The 16,652-nt window shown below is 35.7% G+C and overlaps 1 protein-coding gene across 4 annotated transcripts in view; it reads left to right on the forward strand.

The window, feature by feature from the left end:
• Window positions 1–16,652, forward strand: part of PRR16 (proline rich 16) — a 264,562-nt gene that overhangs the window by 153,838 nt on the left and 94,072 nt on the right. For 3 of the 4 annotated variants that reach the window (XR_014838639.1, XR_014838640.1, XR_014838641.1), the window contains exon 2: window positions 13,056–13,957. Coding sequence is in view for 1 of the 4 variants with exons in the window: in XM_085014406.1 (XP_084870532.1) it covers window positions 13,056–13,811 (756 nt within the window). In the remaining 3 variants the exon portion in view is untranslated. Of the gene's footprint in view, window positions 1–13,055; window positions 14,418–16,652 lie in introns of those variants that run through there. The other variant, XM_085014406.1, reaches the window with a different exon arrangement.

Consider the following 16,652-nt stretch of genomic DNA (forward strand, 5'->3'; position numbering starts at 1 on the left):
AAGAGCGAGCAGGTTGGATAGAGTTTTGTTCTTACAAACTTAATCATGTTTACAGATTGTTTTTTTTTATTGAGCTAGTTTAACATCAGTAGGGAATATCACACACAATGTTTATTCATATACGCTTTTACAAATGCAGAAAGATATTAGAGATTGAGTTCTATGGGCTTGTGTTAAAGTTTACAGTTCCATTATGGTGAGTTACAGCCTCCTCCTGGACATTATTAACGTAATGGAATCGTTTTGATGTGTACACTCACAAAGTGCAAGTAGATGAGTCTTTTACATCTATTAAGCTGCTAAAGCAATTACGATGCGGAATGTTTCCTTTTCCACACTTTACAGGAAGCCTTGGTAGAAGCATGTTGCCTGTTAAAATAACAAGATATCTTATGACAACAGAAATTAAAATTAGCAGTGGCATTTCAGCCATAATCATCTGTGGGCAATGTTTGTTACAGGGAGAGAGAAGTTGTAAATACTCACTTACTAAAACTGATAGGCAAGTAAATGTGGGACTTGCATGAGGTGATCATCACAAGTAGTATATTTGAACTATGGAGCCCAAGCTGTGCTGTAACAGCGCTTCCTCCCTTAGTACTCAATTGTCATATGTTTGTTTATTGTAAACACTAAACATTTGGACATGTGACAGTTACAATCTGTACATGATAATTTGGGGGATTTCTACTTCATTCAAGAGCATCTCAAAAATGCTTGCAGTTCTATGAGGAAATGATGTAAATGAAAGCAGGTACTTTGGTGCTACAAGTTTAAAAATTTAAACACCTTGGTTTTGCAAATTGTGGAGTCACACCTTTGGAGCTTTAAATAACATAAACTGTTGAAAAGCATGTGTGTTTCCAAGACTGCTGGGGCTCACTAACATTTTTTGACAAATCATATCTGGAATTTTATATTTGGACCTGGACTTTCTAAATACTGTTCATTCCATGGCTATAAGGTAATTTGACTTAAAAAGAAATTAACCTACTAAAACATGTATGACCACCTGCATTCTCTGTCAGAGCACTCATTTTGTGCATTTTAGGGATGGTGCCACAAATCCAAATTTTTTGGGGACTGATCTTTAAAAGAGCAACCAGTGTATAAACTTCTCAATGTGGCCTTCAGGGCTCCCCATCACCTGGCCTCTATTTGGCTTTTCAGCCTTGTCTGTAATTCTCATGCCATATCCTACTTTATCCTTTACCAACACATAAAAAATTATACTCCATACTTTCATGCCACTGCACATGCTGTTTCCTCTGCCAAGAAATGCGTTTTCCTCCAAATTTCATTTTACCATTTAAGACATCTCTCACGTTTCACCTAATTTGAAACTATCTCTGACCAGTGCCACCAACTGACCTTCCAGAGAGAATAAATCTTCCCTCTTGCTGCTTTCCTATACTCCTCAGTCCTTGTATGACTGCACATAACACACTGAATGGTAATTATTAGTTTGCATGGGAAAGGACTGTGTCTAGTTCATCCTTTTTTTAAAGTTTCTTTGGGAAAGGATACAATTTCACTACATTTTTTTTTTCTTTTTATGGCACCACCTGCAGCATATGGAAGTTCCCAGGCTTGGGATAGAATCAGAGTTGCAGCTGCCAGCCTATACCATAGCCACAACAGTGGGGGATCTGAGCTGCATCTGCAACATATGCTGCAGTTTGCAGCAACACTGAATAATCCTTAACCCATTGAGTAAGGCCAAGATCCAACTTGCATTGTCATGGATACTAGTCAGGATTTTAACCATCTGAGCCACAAGGGGAACTCCTACAATGTCACTATTAGTAGGCTAATATTTGCACATGTGTCGTCATCTCCAATCACAATCTGCGTAAGGATATGTAAATTTTGCCTCCTTTATCATCTTCATCCTGTATCTATGCCTGTTTTCAGATAATAATACCTTTAGTTAATTTATTTTTATTAAATTATAGTTTATTTACATTGTTGTACCAAGTTCTGCTGTACAGCAAAGTGACCCAGTCATACCTATATATATATATATATATATATATATATATATTTCTTTTCTCATATTATATTCCATCATGTTCTGTCTCAAGAGATTGGATATAATTCCTGTGCTATAGAGTAGGACCTGATTGCTTATCCATTGTAAATATAATCACTTGCATCTTCCAACCCTAAATTCTCAGCCCATCTCACTCCTCCCTCTCCCCCTTGGCAACCACAAGTCTATTCTCTATTTCTGTGAGTCTGTTTCTTTTTTTTTGTAGATAGGCTTATTTGTGCCACATTTTAGATTCCACATATATGTAATACCATAATGGTATTTGTCTTTCTGTTTCTGACTTAAACTTTACTTAGTATGAGAATCTATAGTTGCATCCATGTTACTGAAAATAACATTATTTCATTCTTCTTTATGACTGAATAGTATTCCATTGCTTTTATTTTCCAGATAGTCAACTATCTAAACAATATGCTCAAACACTTTTTTTTTTTAACTTCAAACCATGTCATTTGACTCTTTATAGAAGATGAAGAATTTAATCTTTTTTTTGTTTTTTTTTTTTGGTTTTTGCCATATGCTAAAAAGAAAAATCAGTAAGCAGCACCTTAAAAATAGTAAAAGTAGAATGAAACACTGTTAATGATCTCATAAATAAATTTAAGTCTAACCATTTCAAAGGAGAATTCAAGATTCAAACAGATTCTTTTTATGCATCATTATACTCATCACCCACACTGCAGTAGTTCACTTCTTTTCCCTATTACTGTGTGACAGCTTTCCAGTAATGATCTGTTGAATGTCATTCATTATCATTTTTTTCTTGGAGGCTTCTGATTTCCTGTTTTCATTTATAATAACTGCTTTTTGAACTGTGGTATAGTTGTCATTCTTATATTCTTTTATTTGTTTTCACACTTCTGTGTTAGTTGTAAGGATTTTAGCATCCTATGCCTTCCGGCTTTCTTGGATTTCATTTTATTGTGCTACACTATATCCTTAACTTTTAAAGGATGGATGCAGAAACAGACTCACAGATAGAGAACAGACTTCTGGTTGCCAAGGGTTGTGGGGAGGAAGTGGGACAGACTAGGAGTTTAGGGTTAGTAGATGCCAGCTATTACATTTAGAATGGACTACTCTATAGCACAGATAACTATATCTAATCTCTTGGAATAGAACATGATAGAAGATAATATAAGAAAAAGAATACACACACGCACACACACACACACACACACACACACACACACATATATATGACTGGGTTACTTTGCTGCATAGCAGAAATTGGCCCAACATTGCAAATCACCTATACTTAGTAAAAATTAGTATTTCTATTATAATAATGAATATTTTATAAGTATCAAAAAAGAACAGATACAAAAGAAGTACATTTTTTCCTTTATATCTAAATATATTTTAATTTTTCCTTAATGAATTATTAATTTATTTAGGTATAGAATTAGGGTTAAAATTATTTTGCCATCGAACTTTTGAAGTTACTATTAAAATGTCTTTCATCATCCATTCATACATAAGAAATTGTGATGATTATTTAATTTTTGCTTCTTTCTGGGTGTTGTGTGTGTGTTTGGTAAGTGATAAGCATTGTTTTTTTATTCATCCTGATTAGTACTCAGTTGACTCTTTCCATCTGAGGCTCCCTTTGTATTGTCAACTATGGAACTATGAAATGTCTCTCTTCAATTATTTTTTGATTATTGAAACCCCACATTTTCTATCTTTTTTTTTTTTTGGATCTTCTCAATTAGGTGTTGAAGCTCTAGGTTTGATTTTCTTACTTTCCATGTCTTTAATTTTTTTATTTTAATTTCCTTTAAAAATATTTTTGCTTTATGATTAGAAATATTTCTTAGATTTTTTTTAGCTTTCCTAAGAAATAATATTTTAAGTTAGTACTTATATTTTATATTTAAAGTATTTTTCTTATATCTGCTCTTTTGTACTAGAGTGTTCTTATTTTATGACTTCAATATATTCTCAAAGCTCTCCAAGATGGTAGTTAAAATTACTACAAAGTTCTCTTAATTAACTGATAATGGCAGCTTCATCTTTAATATTGATCTGCTCATTCATCTTGATCTTCTGTTTTGTGATGTTTACCTTCAAATATATCATTATCCTCAGACATATTCATATTATAAAGATAGTTTAACAACCTTTCCTACATATAGAGCAAGGGAAGATGCTGATTAAAGATTCTAAATAGGTCAGGTGGTAATGCAATGCTTCAAGAGAAAACAAGCTAATTGCTCTTGGCCCATTCCCATTGCCTTACCAATGGGAAAAAAAAGAGAGAGAGAGAGAGAGAAAAGCTTTGTTTTAAGTTGATATCAACCACACTCAGAGCCTTCTTATCCAGAGACATTGTTCAGCAAAATTTATAGCAAAAATTTCAGTTTATCTTTAGGGTATGAGCCATTAGCATGTTTCCAGTCTTGCTGTACTTAAAGAACATGGGGCCATTTGACAGGTTTTTTTCCATTGTGAAATGTAGTCATTCAACAATTTTGCACTTTAATTTTCGCATTACTTCTCACTTCTACTCTCTCTCTATTCCATTTTCAAGTTTGGAATCTTTCTGAACTCCATCAGTGCTTTTTACCACCCTTCTATTATTTCACCCATGTATTTATAAAAATCTCTGGTCCGTTTATACCACACTTTGAGAAGATATTCTAGATTTATAACTGTTTTTATTTCTTTACTCTCATTTAAATGTGATTTGCAGAGGAAGACACTAAGTAATATGATCAGTCTCTGTTAAAACAGAAGCCTTATTTTTTAATACAGTGTCTTATACAGTAACATTGGTATTTGCACAATAAACATTTGTCAAATCCAGTTGAACACACAAAAATAAGAAAAAAATATGTTATAGTTTTAGCTTGTTATCTATTGCTCAGTCTTGACTATGAAGTATTATTATGGTTTGTTTATGTTTAAGTCTAATTTACTTCAAGAACAGGTTATAAATTGCTACTCAAATGAATATTACAAAAGCAAAGAAGATAACATCAAAATATATACTATATTCTGTCTCAAAAAAGGTTTCAAACAATTTTCGGTAAGAATTTCTAAGCAAGTTTATAACCTTCATATTTATGTTCTAACAAGGATAATTAAATATATACTATGGTATATATGTGTGTGTTTAAATAGTATGGTATATATGTGTGTGTTTAAATCTCTGTTTCAGAAGATGGTAATTGTCTTGGAATATCCTTTCTCCTTTATTTGGAGGAATAACCATAGCTTTATACTGGACACATTGGACTCTAGACAAAAGCCTACATGTCCCAATGTCCTTGCAATTAGTCAACTTGACATGGGCTGGTCGGACATAAGAAAATAAAATGTATTACTACTGAAACATCTCTTCAAAAAGGAGTAGGTGTGCCTTCTCCATCCTTTTTCATCCTTCCCTTTTAAATGCATATATGAAAGCTGGTACTCCTTGGACATGAAAATGGAGATCACAACTTAGATAGCAGAGTAAAAGTTAGAAGAGTCTGGTTTAAAGAGTCTGCCTTGGAGTTCCCATCGTGGCTCAGTGATAAAGAACTGGTATCCATGAGGATGCAGGTTTGATCCCTGGCCTCACTCAGTGGGTTAAGGATCCAGATTGCCATGAGCTCTGGTGTAGGTCACTTATGTGGCTGGGATCCTTCATTGCTGTGGCTGTGGCATAGACCAGCAGCTGCAGCTCTGATTCAACCCCTAGCCTAGGAACTTCCATATGCCACAAGTGCAGACCAGAAAAACAAACAAACAAACCAAAAGATGCTACCTTATTTACCCTGGCTTACTCCCATTATTTATATGATATACTCTATCAAATATACCAAGGACAAAGAGACTAAATAAATGTTAGGTGATACGACTGTATTATTATGATGTCTGGAATATTGGGATTGGTCTGATCTCTAAGAAATAGCAGTATTGTTAAGGAAGTAACAGTAGCTGTAGAAATCCAGAGAGATTTGGGAACCCAAGGCAATTCTGGGCATTCCTTGGAAAGCAAGCATTTAGTGCTCGCCATCTGAGCAACTCATACTAGACTGGACCTTTCAAAATCCATATGTTGAAAATAAATAAATGTCAAAGTAGAGTTAATCTAATTGTGGACTAATTAAAATGTTTTCCACTTATTAAATTGTTTATGGCACAAGTATAGTTAAATATAGTTCTCTCATTCACAAAATACTTATAGGAGTTATTCATTCATATTAATTCATATTTAGTATATCACAAGTACTGTGGTCTAGCAGAGGTACACAAAGTTGCATGCTGCATACTTATTCCCTGCCATTAGATCAGTCAAGTGATAGATAGAAACATAGATAAATGTAAGTATACAGTTTTAAATTTTGATATAATGTCAAAAATGGAATTGAAGCTCTCGAGTTCAACTTGCATTCAGCTGTGGAGCATGGTCTAACAGCTAGGAAGTGTTTCCACCTGTTGCTCTCATTCATTTCTCTTTTCTCTCTGATGCCAATGCCACAAATTTTAAATGAGGTTGTTTTTATAAATAAATAGTAAAGATAGAAGCAATATTTTTGTACAGATTTAAGGTGGGGTTAAATTTCTCCTTTCATTAAGTTTGTAACTGAAATCCATGTAATTGAGAACTGTTATTGAGAAGGCCCTAAAAAAAGATTCACTCAAACTGAGAAATGGTTTTCTTAGATTTTAAGGCCATTAAACTTATTTTACGTGGGTTTTAGTTAAGTAGTATTTAGGAAATATCTCATATGCTTAGAGCTGTATAGATAAATATTTAAAGATGAAAAAATATTTAAACTATCTTAGTTGTGTTTGAGAGTGACTAGTGTTCCCTATGCTGTTCCGTGGAGCTAGACTTTCAGAGTCAGATAACAAAGGAAGAGAGTTCACTAAGTCTCACCAGCGCTTTACTTCTGCCTTCCTATTTCTTCTACCTAATCCATTCCTGTGTGCCTTTCTGGACAACCAAGAATTGGTCGCATTGAAGACCTTGAAAGTCAGACCCAAGTTGGAAGAGCCAGGGAGGGGTGGAAGTAAGGGCAAGCAATGACTTTTCTCAGAGGTTCTTTTTTTTTTTTTTTCTTTCAGTTTCTTCACTCAGGATATTGAGTACCTACTCTGTATAATCACTGTACTCTCTGCCAGGAATATGAAGATGGAAATATGTGCTCACATTGTGGGGAACACACAGATATAGACAGTTCCGATATGTACAGGCAGTTGTAATAATACAATGGCAAAGCCCAGTCAGAGCATCCTGAAGTGTTTTTTTTGTTTTTTTGTTTTTTTGTTTTTCAATTTTGGGCAAACCTATTTATCCTGAATTTCACTCTAATGACAACCCTGAAACCATGAAGTATCTTTGTTTTCATTCTTTGTAGTTTAACATTTTCAGAAGTAATATAAAATGAATTTTGTATTGCCACAAATAACTTAGATCATTTATTCACTTAATTTTTTCTAAATTTGCTTCCCCTTTATGAAAACATTTGGCAATATTTCCTCAGGTATGAGAACCTTAAGTTCATGTGATCCCTAAGTCTCCAGTATCAGTATTCCTAATTATTTTGTGGTCTAACAGTGTCTTTCTTATATTTGAGGCTAAGAAAAACCTGCAGTCACCAAACACATTATCCATCTTTAAATCTCTCCTATTAGCATATTCCTCCATAGATCTTAGTAGCCACAATTACTTGAACAAATGACTCAATTTCAAGTTTGGGGTATACATTTCTCCTTTTGCTCCTGGTGTTTAGGTGTGGATGTTCTTAGAGTTATTTATGATTGATGTCATGCGGGCTTCTCACCTCCAAATGTCTGCAAACAATGTGTCACTCTAGTCCTAGTTTCTTTCATTTTGTTTTACCATTAATTCCATCATACTTGAGGTTATAGTTGCTTTAGTTGAAATGTGATACTTTGAAATAGTTTCAGCAAAACATAGAAGTCTAATTATAAGGATATTCCTTGTCTGTTTAATTTATTCCTTTCATTTTGGCTGCAATATCCTCTACCTCGCCAAGTAAATAAACTACAGCACCCTTCCATGTGTTCTCCCCATGGCAGCCGTGAGAAATAGTTCTTTTATTTCTTTCTAACTTGAAGTAAATAGTGCTTTGTATTTTATTTTCAAATTATAAAATATTTTACACATGACATAAAATAAATTACTGTATCAAATATAATTGGAACTTAGCAAGTGTTAACAATGTATCATAACTATTTTGTATCAAGTTTTAAAAGAAATAAAATGTTTCAGCTACATAACTGACGCCTCCTGACACCTCTTCATTTTCTTTGCCTAAACTTAATGTGTACCATTTATTTTCATGTCATATAAACTAAAATATCTGTGCTTTTGTATATAAATGGTACGTAATATTAGATATATATTTTTTTATTCTTTTATGTTCAATTTTTCTTTTTTGAGATTTATCCCTGTTGATACATATAGATGTAATTACTTCATCTGGACTAGTTTATATTTATTTACCTAATCACTTACTAATAGATATCTAGGTTTCCAGTTTTTCACTATGTCAAAACAAACAACATAAATCAATAACAAAAAAACCTACAGGAAACATCCTTGTGCTTTTTTGACCCTGTACATAACTCTAATATTTTGGTTTCATAGTTTTCTAACTCTCTCCCAAATTGAGTCACTAGTACATTATTGTTTGTAATCAGTTATTTATCTATTTAACAATTTCTTTGCTCACTTATGCTTCTTATAGTCTAGTCCTTCCTGTTTTGTTTTTTTCTGAGTTGTCATTCACTGAGCTGTAGAAAGAACACTTAGTCTTTACTGTCTTATGGATGGAAGTCTATTTCACTCTTGCTTTTTATGGAAGAGTTAAACTATATTCCATTTCCAATCACTTTCTTTCAATATGAAACACATAATTTTTTTCAGGTTTATATTGCTGATGTGAAAATCTCTTGTCAACCTAAATTTTGTTACTGTATAAATATTTGGTATTCCTGTGTTTATTGTTGTAAAACTTTTATCATTGCTTTCCAGTGTCCTATATTTTCACTATGGTATATCTAGCTGTGGGTTCACTTCTGTTTTCCCGTTTGAAACTCTGTGTACTTCTTTAATCAGATGGTGCTTCAGTTCGGAAAAACTAAGTTCATTGTCTCTTTAAATACTGCTTCTCTTACTTCTGGGAATCTTTCTTAAAATATGCAGTACTTTATCACAATATAGCAAGGACTCTCACAGTCTAGCTGCTATCTTAATCTCCAACCTCATCTCTCACAGTGTCCTTCAAGCCAAGAGAGTCTTCTTTAAATTGCTCACTCTCAGGGGGCTCTCTTCTATCAAAGGACCTTGATCAAACTCTTTCTTAAGTGAAGTTCTGGAATCACTCCTCTTCCACCAATTCACTGTGTCTCATCCTTCGGGAATGCTTCGCCCACTTTTCTGATGTGGTCTTATTCTCTCATGACATTTTGTATTTTTCACTCGAAGCACCTGGAGAAGTTGTGCTTTTATAATTATTTGTTTATCTAATTAATGCCAGGCCCTTCTGCTAGCTTCCCTGCTTCATGAGGGCATTATTTTCTTCCTTCTTGCCTTCCTTCCCTTCTCTCTGTCTCTCACACGCGCTCGCTCTCTCTGTCTCTCATTTCTTTCTTTTTAAATTCTCTTGGCATTTTTTAGGTACATGGAACATAACAATGTAGGGACTAAAACCATCCAGTAGCTATTGAACCATCAGAGACCCAGACAGTTACTCATCTCTGAAAGTCGGTTTCACTTTCCTCACAGACCAGCTTTCTCTCCTTTGTTGCAGATATTTAAGATGATATGAGGCATAGGGTTGATAAGCTCTGCAGGTTAAATAGTACACAGGTACCCATGAGCCAGGGTGTGCATCCATCTCACACATTCTTTAGGTGTCCTCCCACTTTAATTTCTATGATATCTGGCCTATGGCTAGAGAATGGGCCATCTACTCCATGGATCATTTATGGAGACCCCCCCATTTTACTCTAAAATTGAACAATTCTGACTTCTTAGTAATAACACATTCAAAAAACAAATAGGAGAGAAAAGCTTTTGTTCAAGTTGAACCACAGAAATATTGAATACCTCTACTGAATGCCATTCACTACATTAGGCTTTTAGGATCCAATAGTAAAAACAAAAAGCAAGGTCCACAGTCTCACTGAGATCGAGGTCTAGAGAGGAATCACTGTTCCAATGCTCAACTACTATTAAACACACATTTTTAAAACAAAGTGTGAATAATTTGAATGAAAGAACTTTCCTCATGAGTATTTAATGAATTAACTATACCTATAAGGGAAACTGCAGTAGGAGGGGGAAGACTTACTTCATAAGTGACTCGACCTAAGATTTTAACACTGAGTAAGAGTTAATTAGACAAAGAAAAGTCAGAGCATTTCAGGAGGAAAAATTAGTATGTGCAAATGTCCTGGGGTAGTAAACAAACTGGAGATCATGAAGGCCTGAAAGACCAGAGAAGTATGAAAACAGAAAGGAAAAGGAAACCTTATTAGACTTGAGTGTGGAGAGTTATTTAAGAGTGCTGACTGTACTGGCCAAGAATGGCCAATTGTTTTATTTTCAGAAATCTTATGAGCCAGTTGTGAAAAAACCATTACTGCAAACGAAACTATATAAACCTATATTAAACAGATAACATTAAAGATGATGTTTTTCTAATTATTCCTAGTATTTCTAAAACCTTTGACTACATTTGAGCATTTGTTTGTACTCCTCAGTTTGTTTATGTCTGTTTTATTTGTATGATAGACACACTTTATAATGATGTGCTACTTCAGGCTTCTTCCCACTCTAACATTCAGTGATGTTGCCTTTACTCATTTGAAGTCAACCATGGCAGGAATTTATACCATAGAAATTGACAAAGTCTTCAAATCAAGACTCAAACCCCTAATAACCAATTACTAAGTGATTATCAGAAAACACTAAGTGAGACTGTGTGGGGCCTTGGACACCATACTAAGATTTGGTCTATATAGCAGGAAAAATGAACAGGCATTGAAAGGTTTTAAGTAGGGAATGCCAAAAGTAAAATTCTGTCTTAAAAAGATCACTGAGACTATAGAAATGAGCAAGGAACCAAGGGAACTCTGGGTAGCTCACATGCTAAGTAATAGTGGGTCTGACTAGGATCAGTGAAATGAAAACGGAGAGAAGTGAATGAATTTAGAAGTTAAAATTGAAGGCAGAGTTCCATGGTATTAGCACATAAGATGCTCATGTGAAAAAAGTAAAATCTCTGTATTCTCTGTAACTGCAGGTTGGTTATGATGTTTTCATCCTGAGCCCAATCTTGCTGCCATGTGTCCAAGATCCAACTTCATGGTTGAACTAGCTTAGGCCTGAGTAAGAAAGGAGGGAAAAGTCTACCTGTGGAGACATGAGATGAAGGAATTTTCTCCATATAAAAATGTTATTTTTAAAGTAACCCATAACTTTCCCTTTCTCATCTAGGCATAATAGTACATGTATAGCAGCTAGAAGAATGGCCTCTAAGATCTCTGACTTCAGAGAGTGTAAATGACTGAGGGTGCAATTGCTGGGCCCTGAAATTGAACATTTGGGCAGAGGCATACTTCCCACAACCTGAACCCTGATAATGACTTGCAGAGAATAGGAGGTACCAGATTCTTTAATTCCATGACTCCTAGTGGCCTTGCCCAACTTTCCTTAAAATTGTATTGTCTAAAATGCTTCCACCTTACTTCCTTGTCTTTGTGACCACTCTCCTTCACTCAGGGTTGAACCTACATCATGATATAATGGCTCTGCAGTCTTATTTGATTCTCTGGCTCTTCCTTGTGTCTTTGGCACATCTTGAGTGGTTGTTACTTGGATCCTTCACCCAAGTGGCTTATATATTGTAGATTCCTGGGTTCAAGAGAATTTCCTGCCTCCTTCCCCATGGCCAGACAGCCTTTATTTCTATCCTAGGAACAAGAGATCATTGCCTGTGTCTTAGAGGTTAGAGGGTTTCTTGCCATTCCCCTAGAGTTTAAGGCTTCTACTTGGTAAAAAAAGAAGGGTCTGAAAAATGGGTGGGGTTGTGTGGCTGTGTGTCCAGGAGGGACCCTGTCCAGTCTCTGCCAGCCCTCATTCTCCCATTTGAGAGGCCCATGGAGAAGGGGCAGTGAGGGAGGACAGACTGCATCATGATAGAACACACTCTGCGTTTAATTATTTCTCTAAAGTTTTAACTCTTTATTCAATTTGGTGTACAGTGCATCTTTTCTCTGTGATTTGCAAAAGGTGGAGCAATCTGTGTATCTTTCCTCAGAGCGTTTGGACCTCTTTGCAGTTTCAGTGTATTTGGCTACCATGTCGTCTCAGTTCTCTGATGGTCTCAAGAAACATTACGAATTTTGCAGAAAATCTGGCTTTTTCTCATTTTAGTGTGTGCTTTATGTTCTTCTGTGCTTTCTCTATGCTCAGACAGAGGGAAAGCCCCACCCCCATCTCTGTTTTGAAAAATCAGTTATGTACCAGTGGGAAGAAGGATGGGAAGGGGAAAATAGGAGGAGTGGATTAAGAGACACCAACTACTACGTATAAAATAAATAAACCACAAGGATACATGTACAGCACAGGGTGTATAGCCAATAACTCATAATACCTTTAAATGGAGGATGATCTATATGGATCACTATGTTGTACACATGAAACTAATATCCTGTTGTTAGTCAACTTATATGTCATGTTATATTTCTGCATGATGATTTTATCTTTGGTCGGTGTAGCAGATGGAATGTATATACATAAATAGTATATTATATTCGAGGCATGTGAAATCGTTATGTTATCAAACAGTTGGCACTCTTCTGGTAGGTATTCTGCAAACTTACTGAATGAAAACATTGAAAACAATGGAATATACCATTCAATATTAGTCCAGGCTCCTATAGCAGATTGTAGATAGACAGGAAGATACTGTTTGAAGCATATTTTGCTTCAGGTCATTCTTCAACACAGTGACCTTGTCCTTTCTACCAGGTGGTTGACCAGATTGATACCCTGACCTCTGACCTACAGCTGGAGGATGAGATGACCGACAGCTCCAAAACGGACACACTGAATAGTAGCTCCAGCGGGACAACAGCCTCCAGCATAGAGAAGATCAAAGTGCAAGCCAATGCCCCCCTCATTAAACCCCCAGCCCACCCATCTGCTATCCTCACGGTCCTGAGAAAGCCAAACCCTCCACCGCCTCCTCCACGGTTGACCCCCGTGAAGTGTGAAGACCCCCAAAGAGTGGTGCCCACTGTCAATCCGGTAAAGACCAATGGTACCCTTCTGCGAAACGGAGGCTTCCCAGGGGCACCAAACAAAATTCCAAACGGAGACATCTGCTGCAAACCTGGCAGTATTGTGGACAAGGCACCAGTGCAACCTCTGATGCACAGACCTGAAAAAGACAGGTGCCCCCAAGCAGGTCCTCGGGAACGAGTTCGGTTTAATGAAAAAGTGCAGTACCACGGCTATTGCCCTGACTGTGACACCCGGTACAACATAAAAAACAGGGAGGTCCACTTACACAGTGAACCTGTGCACCCACCAGGAAAGCTCCCTCCCCAAGGCCCTCACCACCCCCCTCCCCCTCATCTCCCTCCTTTTCCGCTAGAAAATGGGGGGCTGGGAATAAGCCACAGTAACAGCTTCCCCCCTCTCAGACCTGCAACTGTGCCTCCTCCCACTGCACCAAAACCACAGAAGACGATCTTGAGGAAATCAACCACTACAACAGTGTGATGTATGCCATTTAAAAAAACTTTTTGTTTTTTTTAAATTTCTATATTATAACATAAAATAATAAATAATGAGCACTTTCTACTCAAGCAATAAAAAGCCCAAATATATTTATCCTGCATTCAACAAAGTGGCATAAAAATCACCTGGTAAGTATGCAGTATGTTGTTTATATCCTGAGTATACATTGTTAAAAACATTACTTCATCAAAAGCACAGCATAATGCAAAAACTGAATATATTGTTTTTTCAGTTGACCTGTGACAAACTGTGACCTGTAGATTTCATATATTTTGATTTACTATAAGAGATGGGATTAGATTCATTTTATTCATGCCTCACTCATCTATGCATTAATAACATGCCGTACTCTTTAACTTTGACCGAATGCTTTTTAATAAGAAATTTTAATACTGAAGGACTATTTTATTATTTTTTTTCTAAATATATTTGTCACTAGTTTTGCATTATTAAATGCTGAGAATAATAACAGAAAGTTTATTTTCTCTACTCTACAATTATGACTATGTGTTCACCGATATATGTAATGAAAGATTATGGTCTGTGAAAATATCTTATGTCAATAAACAACGGTAAATAATGACAAAAGCCAAATGTTCCTCAGAATTATAGTGCAGCAGTGGTTCATTTACTCCCATGTTGATATTCATCAAAGTGAATAGCAACTCCAACAGAGTTCACAAGTCACAGTGAATGAATGTATATCAGAAGTTTTCAGATATCATGATCCATGTCCTAAATAGGACTGTACACAATGTCATGTGATATGTAACCATTTTGGTACTTCAAGGATGATCTATTGCATGCCAGCCTCCTTAGATGCTCCTCATACTCAGCATGCCTCCAGTACATCCCGTAAACCAGTTCCCTGAAGCAGTAGGATGACTTGCCTCCTGCATCAGCTCAGCAAGCTCTTTGTCTCCCTGAGGGAACCCCCATTTATAGGAGAATTGTAGGGGATAATAAATATGCTTAGGGACAGGATGTTTTTATTTTATTTTATTTATCTTTTTAGGGCCACACCCACAGCATAGGGAGGTTCCCAGGCTAGGGGTATAATCAGAGCTGTTGCTGCCAGCCTATGCCAGGGCCACAGCAATGCTAGATCTGAGCCATGTCTGTGACCTACACCACAGCTCATGGCAATGCCGGATCCTTAACCCACTGAGCGAGGCCAGGGATTGAACCCACATCCTCATGGTTCCTAGTCGGATTCTTTTCCACTGTGCCACGACAGGAACTCCTGAGACAGGATGTTTTTAGCATTAGCCCTATCCTCATTCCCCTCAGAGTGGAAATATGACAGGTTTCTTTGTTATTATACAGAAAGAAGACAGGAAAACCTTTCCTCCTAACTTCTAATAATTGTGGTTCTCTTTAGTCTTATTTGGAAATTCAGGTCACACTTACCCATGGTCTAAAGTTTGCTTCATAACTACCATGATTTAGACTGATTGTATGATCTGCTTCTGCAGTTAGGAATGAATTTACTCACAGGGAACTCTATTCAATATCCTGTGATAAACCATAACGGCAAAGAATTATGAAAAAAATCATTTTAAAAAAGAATTATGAAAAAGAATATATATACATTAAATATATATATATATGACACACAGTCAGTTTGCTATTTATCAGAAATTAATACAACATTGTAAATCAACTATACTTAAATAAAATTAGAAAAAAAGGAAATGAGTTTACTCCCTTAGAATCATGACGATAGACGAATGCCTGAGCAAAATGTGTTCCTTAAGTGGTGAGAGTAGAGGGAATTTTCTCTGGAGATTTGCTTATTGTGCAACTTAAAAAGGAGTACTGTAATATTTTTGAATATTTGGCTTTTGATCTCAAAATTTTAATTTTTGCTGCTACAGGAAGGTAGTCTCCAGTTATATTTCTTTGTTCCCTTTTTCAAGCTATATCATCATACTTTGGAATAGTATTTCTGAACAACTTCCTATTATAAGATGGTAATATATTTTAAGCATAAAGAAAGAAAAGAGTTTTATTTTTAAAAGAACAATGAAATGAGTGAAAAATAGAGATATATTGAAAATGTACTCAGCATGATTTTTGTTCAGTGCTCAGTGGACAAGTAGATAAATAATTGATTTATTGAATACCAAAATAACACATATATCCTAAACTTTTTAATATATGCATTTAGGTTTTATATAAATGAACCCAGGGTTGCATAACCTTTCCACATTTAATTATTTCCTTTCAAATATCCATCCAGGGTTAGACCTTTTGATATTAAAACATGAAGTCGTCTCCCTTCAGCTTATCTTCCTTGCACAGCCAGTTACTGTGACCTAATAATTGCTTTATCGTTTGAGACTTTGAACCTTGTTGATGTCTGAGAACCCATCTGGATGTCAAGGTAGAGCTTACTAACCACCACAAATCATCCACAGAGCAGACAACTCATTAACAATAAAGTATGTTGAATAAGTTGGGTAGTTTAAGCTGGTCGATGAAGGGCTTCGAGTCAGATGCCTAGACACAAACTCTGGGGATCAAATCCAAATTACAGACAAAACTACCCCATGAAAGACCATCTTTTATGTTTGATTAGTGACTTATGCCAAAACCACAATACCTGTTTTTATTAACACATTTATACATAACTGTTGGCCTATAAAGCTGAGTTAAATCCCATCCTAAAAAAGTTATAGTTATTGACCTTCTTCTCATATTACATTTTTATTTATTACATAGTCAACATTAAATGTTAGGTTATGGCAGTGTTGGGATAGTCTTTTTAACTTATTTGTTCCATATGTTCCTTTTTTTCACTCTTGTATGGAATATATTGGG

The sequence above is a fragment of the Sus scrofa genome, chromosome 2 (genome assembly GCF_054392235.1).
Source record: "Sus scrofa isolate SSC_HxYL_T2T_F1_AM1 chromosome 2, Sscrofa_HxYL_maternal_Yorkshire_Landrace_v2.0, whole genome shotgun sequence".
Taxonomy (NCBI): domain Eukaryota; kingdom Metazoa; phylum Chordata; class Mammalia; order Artiodactyla; family Suidae; genus Sus; species Sus scrofa.